This window comes from Talpa occidentalis, unplaced genomic scaffold, assembly GCF_014898055.3.
Source record: "Talpa occidentalis isolate TD23 unplaced genomic scaffold, MPIMG_talOcc4v2.1 talOcc4.9, whole genome shotgun sequence".
Classification (NCBI taxonomy): domain Eukaryota; kingdom Metazoa; phylum Chordata; class Mammalia; order Eulipotyphla; family Talpidae; genus Talpa; species Talpa occidentalis.
The window spans coordinates 69,721,438-69,736,314 of record NW_023605305.1 but is presented as its reverse complement, the minus strand read 5'-3'; the positions used below and the strand labels follow the sequence as shown (position 1 = coordinate 69,736,314).

Below are 14,877 nucleotides of genomic sequence, written 5' to 3'. Positions count from 1 at the left end.
TAATATTGGAAATAGATGATTATTTGTTTATTTGGTTGAAAAGATTATAATGCAGCTGGCTATAGTACCAATACTAGAATCATCAGTCATAATCTCGTGAGAGGCTCACACAGTGAGGAACTTGTAGGAACTGAGATTGAACATAAAAGCTGGGTTATGTTATCACCCCTCCCATATTCACTATGAACTTACTGGATTGAATGATAGGGAATTCTACTCACACTACTCTCTTCTAATGAAAAAAAGAAAAAAAAAACCCAAAAACCCATGAATATATAACTGAATATTCATAAATTTAATTTTTATATATCCAACTCAACCACGTATACAAGTATAAGATAGCAGGATACTTGTCAGACCTTGCTGCTCCCTCAGTATCAACTATGTAAATATAAACAATGCAATAAATCAGAAGGTATCAGTGTTCATAAAGAAGACTTGGTAACATTCTAGCAACAAGTATAACGTACAATAATCCTGCACTTATTAGGGATGGCAAAGGGCACTGGAGAAGAGATAAACAAGGACTATGAACATATGGGGTACAGAAAATAATATATATGAGAAGAGTCCTAGAGCTGGATAAGGAAAGCAAGCAAGTTTAAAGTTCTAATTCTAGGGCCTCCCCAGTGGCGCAGCAGTTGAACAATGGGCTGCGAAGCTGCCCGCAGCCTCCACAGCGCCGGCTCAATCCCTGGTCACCGGCGAGGGTCCCACATGGCACGCAGACTCCTCCTGCCGCACCCACTGCTCCCCTCAGCAGTGCACTTCATCAGTCTGCCTGTTCTGTTCCCCGCTCTGGCTCTGGTGAATTCTCTCACCCTCCCCCGCTTCTGTACCTCAGTTCTTGTATAAATAAATAAATCTTTGGGGGGGGGGGAAGATCCTAGTAGAGGTGTGGTACCAAAAACAGTCATCAGAGAGAGAAGTGCAGTAATATGACTAACACTGAGAAATTTATACACAGAAACTACTACCCACTGTAACAGCCCTGGAATGGGTAGAGATGGAGAACAGAATGAGAAAGGAAGGTGTCAGATCCAAAAATCCAGTAACATAGACATAACAGATGTACTTTTTAACGGTAGTTTTGCCAAGGGTTAAATGAGATAATATGCTTTGAACAGTGTCTGGCATCCAGTAAATGATAGCCCTTATAGCATTCACTTGATAATTTCTGCTACAAAGCAGAAATCTACCCAATTTAATCTGCGATCATAGATTCCAAACATTCAATACTATCACTTTGGTGAACAGAGCACAGTAATGGCCATTTAAAACTGAAACAATGCAAAACAGGAGAGCGGAACTTGTCAATTTTTAAAACTCAATTTTTAAAATATGAAAATTGTCACAACCTTTAAATTCTGAAAACTCTGATATACAGAATGAGGGTGGAGAAATTCACAGATTATAATGATAATAATAAAAAATTTAGAAGAACATATCTGAAGCTGGCCAAATTCCTTTTTTTAATTATTTTACCAAAATTAATGTTTCCTGCGGTAGAAAACCCTGATTGGAAAAAGGATAACTCTGTTCTTCATATGGAATTTTGGCTATAGTAATATTTACAGAAAATATCCATCACACAATTTTACTGTTAAGCCTCTTAGCCATATCAGATTTACTTTCCTTTCAAATAAACATGTCAGATTTTCCTAGTTACAACCACCTAATATATGTATTCTTAAATCTTCAGATACACAGGCACCCAAGCAGGCCACTGACTGCCCAATTCACTAGCACCCCAGAGGTGAGGGGTTTTTGGTTTATCTTAATGGCTCTGGGCTCATACACCATAAAATTCAGATGTGTGAGAGGTGCATCTTTGGTTTCGATGATGAGAAAAAAGACCTGGATTGCTGGGGCTGTCTAACGCAGACTAATTTCCAGGGAGTACACATAAAAGTTAAAAGTCTAGCAATTTATTCCCTGAAAATCATCCGTACCCAAACCTTGAAGACATTATTCTAGGTGATTAAGAAGAGTCACAAAAGGACAAACATAGTAGGATTCCATTTATATGAAGTATATATGAGTAGTCAAAATCACTGAAAGAGAAAACAGAATGGTGGTTGCCAGGATCTGGGGAGAGAGGAAATGGGGAGTTATTGTTTAGTAGGTAAAGAATTTCAGATGAGGAGATTAAAGAGTTCTAGAGATGAATGTGGGGATCACTGTACAACGATATAAATGTGCTGAATGTTAAAGAATTGTACACTTAAAAATGGTTAAGATGATTAAATTTTGTTATGTGTATTTTACCAAAGCACTGTCACCAACAAAATATTCCATGCCAAGTACATGAATACTGAATACTGAAGAGTTTGCAAACCTCATTTTTTATCATAACACAGAGGATTTTTAGATGATAAAATTTGCAATTCTGTTGTTAGCTACAGAATCCTTACCTGCTTTAATGTCACTTAGGGCAAAAAGACCAACACGGGTATCTCCATTTACAGACCACTTTTGTGTTTCACAGTTGGGCTGGCAGCAATGATTCATGAATCGAGCATAATTTCCCTTGGGACCAGCATCAATGATACGGTCCTAGAATTAAAAGAGATGCAACTCAACAGACAACCTAAGACTTCTACTATTATAGAATACAATTAGAGTATTCTCACTAATAAGTTCCTATTTATAAAGTTTGAATCTCCAAGGGGAGTAGCTCTCAAAGCATAGTCCCTGAACCTGCACTGGGACTATCACCCTATGGGAACTTGTTAGAAATGCGCATTCTTGGGTTATACTTCAGATGTACTAAAGCACAAACCCCACGGTAGGCACCAGCAATGTGTGTTATAACAAACATGTTTGGTGATTCTGATAAATACTGAAGACTGAGGACCACTGCCCTAGAAAAAGCAGCTTTTCCTATATTTTTCTTCCTCAGGTAGCCCTGAACCCTGGTCACACATTTAAGAAATAGCCAAAGGAGATCTTAATACTAATTAAGGCCAGGAGACCACCCCCATCCCAACAAAAGATCATAATATCTGGAAGTAAAAATCTAACAAACCATAATGATACAACCTGATAAATGTTCACAAAATTTCACAACAGGAAAAAATTGTTATAAAAGCTAGTGAATAAAAGAAGTCAACAGAACCTAGCATTCAGGTGCAAAGAAGAATTCAGATACATGAAAAATAGCCACATTTGGAAACTAGAATTAGGAGTAAATTCTGATATAATGCTAGTCACCATGAAATGAAACTCATCAGAAAATTCCAGTAGCTGGAATGCTGACTTGGGTTTGTAGGCTCAGTTTTTTCATCAATTTATATGACCTTCCCAATGTATCAATTAAATATTAACAAGTCAGTTTCTCAATATATAAAAGGGTAAAAGAATGATTATTTACTTTTCTGGCTTCAAATTTTAATCATACTGTAAAAATACTAAAAGATATAATCCCCAATTTATACTAGATGGTTCCAAAGGAAAAGTAGCTTTTTTGCCTTTGGCTATGGAAGTATACAGCCAGAAATGAGCTATCTTACCTACTCTAAAAACCTGATCAAGCAAGCCCTATAAGCATGGCAGTGATGCTTTGTGCAATGCGTAGGCACAACATGCCTACATACACAATAGCTATGACAACTATAATCTCATAGTCTTTTAACAGTGAAAGTATTATTTCTCATTACTTACTTTGTCTAGGGTGAGCATATAGAAATTAGTGATATCATGTTCTTGGGCATAACGGATTCGAGCTCTGCACTCTTCTTCATCTATTAGCTCACCCACGTACTCATTCACAAATTCACCCTAGAATAATAAAACAGGTCTTGACTCAATGGCAAAAAAGTACAATTGTGTTGACAGGTATACCTTATTCCTAAAAAATGAAAATAACAGGTTTTCCAAAGTAGGTCATGTGCATATAACTAGTCACTTTAACCAAGATTTATTCAAGAAACATAACAAAAATATGATGCTTTCAACATTTGACAATGAGAACCAACTCCTCACTCCTACCACAGCCACCTGTAGATAGACTGGGATATTCTGGATACTAAAGATCAACTAAAATGGAAGATAACTAAATTAAGCCTCCTTTATAACAATGATATGGATAGTGAATTCCTTTATCTGACAAAATCCTCAAAAGTGATTATCCCTTAACTATGTTCTTTTTCCTTGGAACATGCCTACCTACTGCCCTTCTACATTTCATATCACCATCCTCTTGACTGACTACACCATATAATGGTTTTCACTCATGCTGTCCTCTCTACCTGCAATGTTCTGTAACACTTAACTGGCCTCATACAGCTCATATTTCTCTTTCGTTCTCAAAAATAGTCTCACAGACAAGCTATTTTCAGGCTCTTTGCCACGTGCCTCCAGAAACCTTTGTGATTCTACCTTGGGTCATTCCCTGCTTTCATCCTCTTCCTCACTAGACTGTTAACTTCATGAAAACAGGGATTGTCTCTCACTTTTCCATCACTGTGTCTGAAGTATGATGCCTGGCACACAATATTGAACAGCTTCTTAGCAAATGACTAAACAGACACCTCTATATTCACTTTATTTCCTAGAAATGAACTTCAGTAAAATTCATCATAAAGTTTAGCTGAAGTAAGATTTATTTAAAGTGTCAAATAAGAAGCACTCTAGAGACACCCTATTGATTGGGAGAAAATATTTCCACGCGACACAGCTGACAAGGCACTGATTTCAAAGATCTGCACAGACCTCACACGACTCAACAAAAACAAACGAGTCAAAAAATGGGCAGAAGAGTTACAAAAAAACACTTCTCCAAAGAGGAAGTGCAAATGACCAACAGGTATATGAAAAAATGTTCAACATCACTTATAATCAGGGAAATGCAAATCAAAACTACAATGAAATACCACCTCATACCAATGAGACTGGCCCATATTAAAAAAAAACTGGCAACAACTGGGCCTCCCTGGAGGCACAGGGGGTTAAGCACAGCACTGTGAAGCTATCCATCGCCACTGCAGCAAGAGTTCGATCCCCAGCTGTTAAAGGAGCTACCCATGTGGCAGAGCAGACCTCTCCTGTCTCACCGGCTGCTCCCCTCAGCAGTGTATTTCACTCAGTCTGCCTGCTCTGCTCCCCACTCTGTCTCTGGTGAATCCTCTCACCCCCCGCACCTCTGACCTATACCCAGTTCCTGTATGCATAATAAATAAAATTTTTTAAAATGTGGTATATATACACAATGGAATACTATTCAGCAATCAAAAAAGATAAATGCATGCCATTTGCAGCAATATGGATTATGCTCAGTGAAATAAGTCAGAAGGAAAAAGAAAAATATTGGATGGTTTCACTTATAGGAGGAACACAGGGACAGGGGGAAAAAGACAAAACTAGCAGGCAACCTATAAATCAGAGACATTCGGCAGAGAAAGGGAGGGAGAGGGATAAAAACAGGAGAGGGAAGAGCACAAGAGACTATGGTTATGGTTCACGGTTTCCTGGTGGTGGTAATGTTATGGAGATTACACCTGAGAGGAGAAATCAAACATTGTACAAAAATCAACAACAGTGTAAAAAATATATAAATGAAATTTTAAAAATAATAAAAATGGAGAAAATAAAATCATTCTAGACAGACATTACCTATTTGTTAGAAACTTAAAGGTTTTTCACATTTGAAGCCCAAGATATTATTTCATTTACACTAAAGATCTTTTTCTTCTTCATGTTCTATGAATCCAAACCTATTTTTCCTTCAGAAAAATTGATTTTATTGTATTATAGGTGATTAACATCTCTTTATCATTCACTCACTATCCTTGCCAATTTAACTACATTTTCCAAGATTTTCACAAAGAGCAAATGAGGCCAGAAAAGGCCACTGTATTTTCTCTATGGACTTCCCTCATCTTTACACATAGTGAACATGTTCAATACCAAGCACGTTAGAAATAATGACCATCTACTCTCAAGCCTCTAAGTGCTAGAAGGATATGGCAAGATATAATAACAATTTTAACTCCTATGTTATTTTCTTCCATGATCAATTTCCTTGTATTTATCAAGAAGAATTACTCACTAAGCAGCAGCAAAGAAGAAAAAAAGTCTGGGAATCAAGAAAAGTTTTTGGGCCTCCCTGGGGGCACAACCAGTTAAGACACAACCTATGAAGCTGTCTGCAGCCTCTGCGGCACAAGTTTGATCCCCAGCTAGGGAGCTACCCACATGGTGCAGCAGACCTCTCCTGATTCGCCCACTGCTCCCCTCAGCAGTGTACTTTGGTCAATCTGCCTGTTCTGCTCTCCACTCTGTCTCTGGTGAATCCTTTCACCCACCACACCTCTGGCCTGTGCCCCAGCAAAAATAAATAAATATTTAAAAAAAAAAAAAAGTTTTCATCACCTTTTTAATATCTGTTTTTGTCCGGAGACCCCAACCCCTCTGTAATGTGCGAAAAATCTCAACCTCTGGATACTGGCGTTTAGAGAAGCACTGGTTTTGGCAGCGCCCTCCAGCTGGACACACAGTGGGGTGGCACTCATAAAGCAGCATGCGATTGATGCATTCCGAGTCTATTCCACAAGGATTCTCATCAGTAGCTTTACAGTTGCAACGGGGAATTTCAGACAAGTCTGCAGTGAAGATCTGTACTCTGCCAATAGGACGGTTCACCTAGAGAAGTAAAATATATCACAGTACATCAGGCAACTCAACAAGAAGATTCAGGATCTTTATAAAAGATCTTCTGACTGTACCCAGTGCTTGTATAAATAAATAAATCTTTAAAAAAAAAAGTTTCATGACACATTTTATATGATTTTGAACTACCAAAATTTAGCAGTAGCATATTAGCAAAATAGCTAATATGTGCAAGCAACCCACATGACCATTGACAGATTAATTTTTGAATTTGTTTTTCCAGCAGTTATAACTATTTGTAAGGATTGGTATTTTATGATTTCTAGTCTATCAGAGGTCTTCCAAAGATAAAAGGGAAAATTTATTTATTAAAAAAAAAAGAGTATGGGGAATATAAAAATGAAATTTATAATAAAAAAAAAGAGAAAAGAAAAAAAAAGAACAAAACTCATTCTATCTTGTTACTACCAGGTATACAGGTCAACTAGACCCTTTCGTAAGCTTACTGTAATTATGGAATTTTAGTGTTTTTACTTTTCTGTATCTTTTATCATTTTCTCTTTCATCATTACACATCAATAGTTCACAATTATGCCCAAAAAAACTAAGTTAATCAGAACACAGAACAATAATAAAATCAGTCTATTATTACATTAAAAATATAACAATAATATAATCACTGCATTATAATGCACTAATGAAAAAAATCACACCTTCATGTATGTATTACTTTGTCCAAGGTACTACATCATCTTTCCAAAAAGCCACTAAACATAACATCTTTTATATTCTGCTTTTAGTAGGACTGCTAGATTTAGTAAATTAAAGTCCAAGCTACCCAGTTAAGTCTGTTTTCCAGATAAACAACAAATAGATTTTTAGTTGAAGGATGGCCCATGGACTATCTGGGACATAATTAAATACAAAAGACTAAAGATGGTGGTAAAATTGATTTCTTAGGGGCCTCCCTGGTGGCGCAAGGGTTAAGACGCAACCTATGAAGCAATCCGCAGCCACTGCAAAGGACTGAGTTCAATCTGCATGAGTTCAATTCCTGCCCAGGCAGGGAGCAACCCACATGGCGCAGCAGACCTCTCCTGGCTTGCCCGCTGCTCCCCTCAGCAGTGTGCTTCGGTCAATCTGCCTGTTCTGTTCCCCACTCTGTTTCTGGTGAATCCTCTCAGCCTCGCCCCACTCCTCAGGCCTGTACTACTCAAGCTCTTGTATGCATAAATAGATATATCTTTAAAAAAATTTTTTTTTTTGATTGCTTAATGAAATCCCGGGCTGCAAGACTTCAGAAATTCAAAAAAATCAATGAGTATACCAACAATCCATTTCTAAAGACAAATATGTATGAATATATGTGGTACTGCCATCCAGGAATGACATTATAAACTTTCTGCAACAAAAACCTGGGCAATCTCATTTTGCAAACAAAGCAAATAGTATTCTTTCATGTTTAAGCACCCAAGCTAACTTGACAGTAAGATTTGTAAATGCCTTACTGTAAAGTATCTAATTAATTTGTTCTTGAGTACTTCTACATTTTTACTTCTGTAAATTATTCATTAATAAAATGAATTAAAAATGTAAAAATATACAAAGTGTCTACTGGACCAGAAGATAAATAGAAAGGACTATCTTACCAGGTAGATGAAGATTAAACTGGTCACCTATGAATTCCCCTTGGCAATCCTAGTCATACTGATTACCTAAAGTATATTATCAGCCATTACCAAGAAGACTCATCATACATGTCATTCATATTTTGGTACCGTTTATTATTTTTGATCATGAGTCTTTGGTCCCTTTCAAACAGAAAGATGTTTACTGTCAACATAATCTACCCACTGGTATGAAAAGACAACAGAAAATGAAAGTCAGCTAGAGTTAACATATTTTGTACTCTGTTTTAAAGGGCTGCTAGCATTTATAAAGTGCACACAATGGAGTTCTCACACTTTTTTCAAGCTAATACTGCTACTTAAAAGTAACTATGATTGTGTTTCAAATTTTCATGATGAACAGAATGGGAAGAGGACAAGCTACAGGATCTGTCATAGAGATGGGAGTCTCCTGAGGGGTTTTTTCACCTTTATATGCTTATAAGGTGGTGGCTTCTTGTCATTCTTCCGGTCTTCCTGAAGCTGTCTTAGCTCTTTTTGGGCCTTTAACTCCTCAAACCTTGCTGCAGCTTCCTGAAGAGCTAAGAAAACACATAGCACAAGTCACTCAAAAATTTCTGGGTGTTATTTTGCATTCTTTCCCCTTTTAAACTGGGGAAATTCCATGTTTCAAACAAAAATCAACCAACCCTACATGAAAGAATAAAATATAACTTATTTTCAAGTAAATTACAGTCCCCAGAGTAATCAGGTATAGATAGCACTAAGACAAAAAGCATACTCCATTACTAAACCAACCTCAGAGGAAAACATAAAACAAAAACCAAACAGCCAAATGATTTGAAAAACCCACACAGAACATCTCCTAAGGACAACTAGATTACATCGTCTCAGTAAAATCACTGCCTTAAAGTTTAATTCTTTCCTCAGTCCTGAACCTCATTTCCAAAAACATCCTGCCTCCAAGGTGCCCAGGTAACACACCCATGGTCCCCTGGAAAAAAAATTCCAAGTTGAAATGTCCTTCTCCTTCTTGTTTATTCATTAAAGCACCTCTCCTACTCTTGTAAGAGTCAACTTATAAATACCAACCTTTCATTTTAATGAAGAACAGATCTTTACTACAGTAACTAATCTGCATCAAAGTCCTATACTTTTTTTTTTGAAGATATATTTATTTATTTACACAAGCACTGGGTACAGTCAGAAGCGCGGGAGGGTGAGAGAATTCACCAGAGCCAGAGCGGGGAGCAGAACAGGCAGAAGGACCGAAGTACACTGCTGAGAGGAGCAGAGGGTGTGGCAGGAGGGGTCTGCGTGCCATGTGGGACCCTCGTCGGCAGGCCAGGGATCGAACCAGCGCTGCAGAGGCTGCAGGCAGCTTTGTAAGCCAGCGCTCAACCGCTACACCACCGGGGAAGCCCCAAAGTCCTATACTTTTATATGATTGTAGTTCTGGGCCTCCATGGTAGGGCAGGGAGGTAACCCTGGATAGCTATAGCTATCAAGCTATTGCCAGCCATTGCAGCATGAGTTCCATCCACGGCCAGGGAGTTAAGCGACATGGCACAGCAGACCGTTCTGTCTTGCCCGCTGCTCCCCTCAGCAGTGTATTTAAGTAGATCCTCCTGTTCTGCTCCCACTGTCTCTGGTGAGTCCTCTCACCCTCTACACTTCTGGCCTAGATCCCAGTTCTTATATGCATAAATAAAATTTTAAAAGTAAATTAAACTTTGGGCCTCCCCGGTGGCGCAGCGGTTGAGCGCTGGGTTGCGAAGCTGCCCGCGGCCTCTGCGGCGCCGGTTCAATCCCCAGCTGCTCCCGGGCCACTGGAGGAGGGTCCCACATGGCGCGCAGACCTCTCCTGACGCGCCCGCTGCTCCCCTCAGCAGTGCACTTCGGTCCTTCTGCCTGCTCTGCTCCCCGCTCTGGCTCTGGTGAATTCTCTCACCCTCCCGCGCTTCTGACTGTACCCAGTGCTTGTATAAATAATAAATAAATAAATCTTTAAAAAAAAAAAAAAAAAAGTAAATTAAACTTTAATCATTATTCCTTAACTAGGTTAAAATCAGTGAAAAGAATTTCAAGTTTTTCCTCTCTCTGTGGCTTTCCCCTTGCTGTCAGTTCTAAAAATTTTCCCTCCAATCCATCTTTCCCCCCGCCACCATTTCCCTGTCATCTAGCAGAGTATGTGTTGCCTGGAGTCCTATAAATTGTTCTAAGATCCTTCTTTCCTTCATCCTATTATTTTATTTAGCATGTCTTGCCTAATCTATCTATTAACATTGATGCAGCGCCCACCATCTCCTCCACTCCCCTTGTAGCAGTCTTGTTGTCTCTACTAGAAACTACTGATACAGTCATCTCATGGATAGTCCTGGGTGCAGCCTCTCACCGTCTATGGTTTCAACATTCTACCCAGATTAAGATTTCTAAAACTGCTCAGCCCAGTGCTCCTCTAAATTGAATACTTGGAGATTACTAAATCAGCTTGTCAAAGTCAACATGTGCTGTCTTCATGTTACAACACTTTAAATTGCTAACTTCTTCACAGTCAGTATATGGGTTAAGAGTTTGGATTCTGCAGCCCAACTACTAAAGCTTGAAACCTTCCTCATTCTCTTACCAGCAATGGGACCTTACACAAGAAATTTTATGTGCCTCAGTTTCCTCATCTATGAGATAAGGAATAATGGCATCTAACTTAGTTTGCCACAACGACTTAAATCAGAAAACAATATTTAACTAGGGCCCATAAGGGGTTAACTGTTATTATGGTTCATTCTTCAAAGTACATTAGGAAAAAAGTCATTCATAATTTCCAAACTGCCACCCCCAGCTCAGTTATACTTCCTTTTGTTCTGCCACAAAACTCACCAAATAGTATTTTGACAGCTGGTATCTGTGACCAAATACCCCACAGAAACATCTGTCCCCTGAAGGCAGAGGCACCCAACCAGCCCGGTTAGAGGCATAAAAAAGAACAGAATCCCAAAGCTTCAGCAGACTCAGACCTGTGATAATCCCAACAAGTCAACTTCTTCCTTAGTCTCAGCAGTGGTCAGCTCTGTGTAAGCACAGATGTTGATCATTTGGTCCCTGACCATCTGAGACTACAAAAATTCAAAACCAAAGATCCCACAGTATAAGTGCTTATACATTCCATAAGTGCTTATACAGAACTGTTAGTAAGTCCTATACCTGGTTCCCTAGGGAAGTCTCACTTACTGAGAATGTTCTTGTACCTCACCAAGAAGTTTCACTTGGTAAGAATTCCTCTTAACCTTATCATGCAGACAAAAATCTTACACTTCAGAATGTGAATATATTTAAATAGCAAAAAATACCCAGATTGATTGCTAAAGGAAGAAAGTAATTTTCACTGATGGATAACTATGTGCCCTTCAGGTTGATTTTTTTTTTTTTTTTTAATTGCACTGAATTCTCAGAGCAACTTTCATTCTCTACATAGTAAGAAAAAACTGAGGCTCAAGATTGACACCACCCTTCCTGGCTTCTAGCTGACCCTACTCCTTCATTGAGAGGACAGTTTATTAAAAAAATTGATTCCAAACATGTATGCTTTGACTTTTACTATCTCATTTTCTCTATAATTTGGGGGTAATTTTATTTCTTCTCAGTGAGCTTTAAGAAAAAAAGTAAAGAAAAGGAAAGAAACCTTCTCGTTACAAACATGGCTCTGCTAGACACTCTAGCCCTTTTGAGCAACTAGTGTTTACTCTGGGTCACCCTCCCTGCAAAATCCTATAGCTGTAGCCACATGCTGTCCTATACTGCCTCCAGAGAGCAGAACACAGCTGCCTGAGCATGTATGAATTCTAACACATGTAATTCTAACACATAACACAACAGATATTCAGGCAAAAAAGGTTTCCTTAAAAACAAAAAAAATACTGTTACCTTTTTTATATGTCCCATCTACTCCTTTGCCCATCTTATCCTTACTGCTCACATCCCCCTCCATGTAGGGAAAGACTCGGGCCTGGTGAGTCCATAGGTAGTCATTAGATCCAAAGAAGAGCACAGGGAACTCGCCCACATCATGTCTCATTTTATCAATATTGGAAGGTACAGCTCGAGGATGGCAGATCTCAGCAGGCCACCACCTGGAAAAAGTGAAAATAAGGTAACCTCAAGAAAGCTGTAAAAGCACTAGGAAAATACTTTTAGAAGGGGAAAAAGGAACAATGACTGTCCATATTAAATTCCTACCATTTATTTAACTACAGAACGAACAAGTAGTATATGCTACAAGCTTGAAAACTCCCACCCACCCACCCACCCTCGTTTTTATACACATACACACTGCTTTCAACTTAGCTATACTACTAGGAAAAAATCTATTAAGAGGACTATGATTTGTGACTATAATGTTCACTGCAGTGTCATCTACAAGAATGAAACCTTGGAAACAATCTAAAAGCCCAACATTAAGGGAAATTATATAAATAACTGGTACACTACACAGGCATACCTCATTTTGCATGTTTTGCTTTGTTGTGCTTGTAGCAACTCTCCAATGAGGAGGTCTACCAGTGTCATCTTCCCAACAGCATGTGCTCACTTTGTGTCTCTGTGTCACATTTAATTAACATCTGTATAATGCTTTATTAGAAATAATGCAATTGCATACTTTAAATAGACCATAACACAGCATAAACATAACTTTTGTTTGTATTGGGAAACCAAAAAAATTGGTGTGAGTTGATTTATCACAATATTTGCTTTATTGTAGTGGCCTGGAATCTAACCTTCAATATCTCTGAAGTATGCCTGTACAATGAAATACTATTTGGCCTTTAAAAAAGTCAATTTTAGTAACTGTTAGACATACAGAATAATGACACCAAGAAACCACTACCCTTAACCCCCTGCCAAAAAAAAAAAAAAAAAAAAAAAAAAAAAAAGGCACAGAAAGGAATACAGTTTGGCCTTGGCTATTAAAGCAGAATGTGAATGCACTTCATCATTTAGCTAACCATAGTCAATCTCAGGAATATGAGAGTGAATAAAAAAGTAACTTGCAGGAAAATACAGCAACAGAAATTCCTTAAGATAAAGATCTAAAACACACATGACAAAGGGGTAAGAAAACAATATAATACAACAGTGACCTATGGGGTGAGTTCAGATATGGGCATGAAGGAAGCCTCAAATGTATGAGTAATGCTCTATTTTTTTATTAGGAGGTATATATACCACGTGTTCTTTTTGCTATTTTTCAAAATAAAACCACACATGTTGTGATATTCTTTTGTACGCTCCAAGTTCAATAAAAATAATTTTTAAAAGAAAATGCAAGCGGAGCGAGTTCGGTTGCACCAACACCGGTACATAGTCGCGGACCGGCGTGTCCTTGGACTTAAGGAGCAGGATGTCCGGCTTGGGAGCTCTAACCTTCGTGTCGCCCGCGACAAAAGCGATTTAAAAATGAGTGACATTGAGAAGGGCAAGAAGATTTTTGTTCAAAAGTGTGCCCAGTGCCATCCTGTGGAAAAGGGAGGCAAGCACAAAACTGGGCCAAATCTCTATGGTCTCTTTGGGCGAAAGACAGGTCAGGCCCCTGGATTTTCTTACACAGATGCCAACAAGAACAAAGGCATCACCTGGAAAGAGGACACACTGATGGAGTATTTGGAGAATCCCAAGAAGTACATCCCTGGAACAAAAATGATCTTCACTGGCATTAAGAAGTAGTCAGAAAGGGCAGAGTTGATAGCTTATCTCAAGAAAGCTACTACTGAGTAATAGTTGGCAATGCCTTATTTATTATAAAGGAAAAATGTCTCATGACTTTTTTGTGTGTACCATATTTAAATTGAGTTCATACACCAGAATTCAGATCATGAATGGCTGATAGAATTTTTTTTGTTTGACAGTCCTGATTTAAATAAGATTGACTTGTGGTTAAATGAATAAGATGTGGTGTTTTGAATTTTGATAGCAGTTACGGTTCGTCAAGTACAGTGACTGTTTCCCTTTCTAAGATCTAATTGTACTTGATTAGTGACTTTTAACTGAGATGGTGAATGCCATCTCCAAATCTGTAGGAAATTGGTTTTATATTTAGATTTTATATAACTGGTTATATTAATATATTTAAATACTGAGAAATTCCCTTTGCTTCTCACATACAGACCAAGACTCATTTGTGTTTCAAGTTGTGTTATTAGCCTAGTAAAGACAAGGGCAGAAGATAAGCTGGCAGTGCCCATTTTATCTTTTTGGTCTTAAGATGCCTGTTTGATTAAAATTTCCTGTACCTAAAATGTTGCCTTTTATTTAATGAAAGGCATTTTAGTTTAATAATATTAAAAAAAAAAGAAAATGCTTCTCACATAGGTAATCTATATGTTCAAATACTTTTAAAACTCATGCTTGACAAGAGATAGTAGACTTGTAGAATTCTTTACTAAGATACAGTTCAGGATTGTCTCTTAAACAGCTATTCAAAGGTAGATACACTTACAGCACTACCATATATGTGTGATTGGTAATGGTGCTTTTGCCAGCTCATTAACATAGATGTACCATCAGCACAAATGTGTAAGTCATGTGACCATAAGGCTTAAGATAATTAAAACAATCACAGATCATGGAAAAAAAAAAAAGAAAAAAA

General features: G+C 38.1%; 2 protein-coding genes across 11 annotated transcripts in view; one reads left to right on the top strand and one right to left on the bottom strand.

Moving 5' to 3' along the window:
• NSD1 (nuclear receptor binding SET domain protein 1) overlaps positions 1-14,877 on the bottom strand; it is a 149,201-nt gene that overhangs the window by 7,588 nt on the left and 126,736 nt on the right. For all 10 annotated transcript variants that reach the window (XM_037499087.2, XM_037499082.2, XM_037499081.2 and 7 more), the window contains 5 exons: positions 12,159-12,364; positions 8,706-8,818; positions 6,373-6,642; positions 3,664-3,780; positions 2,415-2,556 (listed from right to left, as the gene is read on the bottom strand). In XM_037499087.2, the coding sequence (XP_037354984.1) occupies positions 2,415-2,556; positions 3,664-3,780; positions 6,373-6,642; positions 8,706-8,818; positions 12,159-12,364 (848 nt within the window). The remainder of the gene's footprint in view (positions 1-2,414; positions 2,557-3,663; positions 3,781-6,372; positions 6,643-8,705; positions 8,819-12,158; positions 12,365-14,877) is intronic.
• LOC119235620 (cytochrome c-like) lies at positions 13,567-13,957 on the top strand. Its single transcript, XM_037499091.2, has one exon. It carries the CDS (start codon positions 13,689-13,691, stop codon positions 13,953-13,955), a length of 267 nt encoding a protein of 88 aa, XP_037354988.1. The 5' UTR covers positions 13,567-13,688; the 3' UTR covers positions 13,956-13,957.

Excerpts from the sequence above, each read along its gene's own strand:
- LOC119235620 (XM_037499091.2), top strand. The coding sequence starts at position 13,689 with ATGAGTGACATTGAGAAGGGCAAGAAGATTTTTGTTCAAAAGTGTGCC.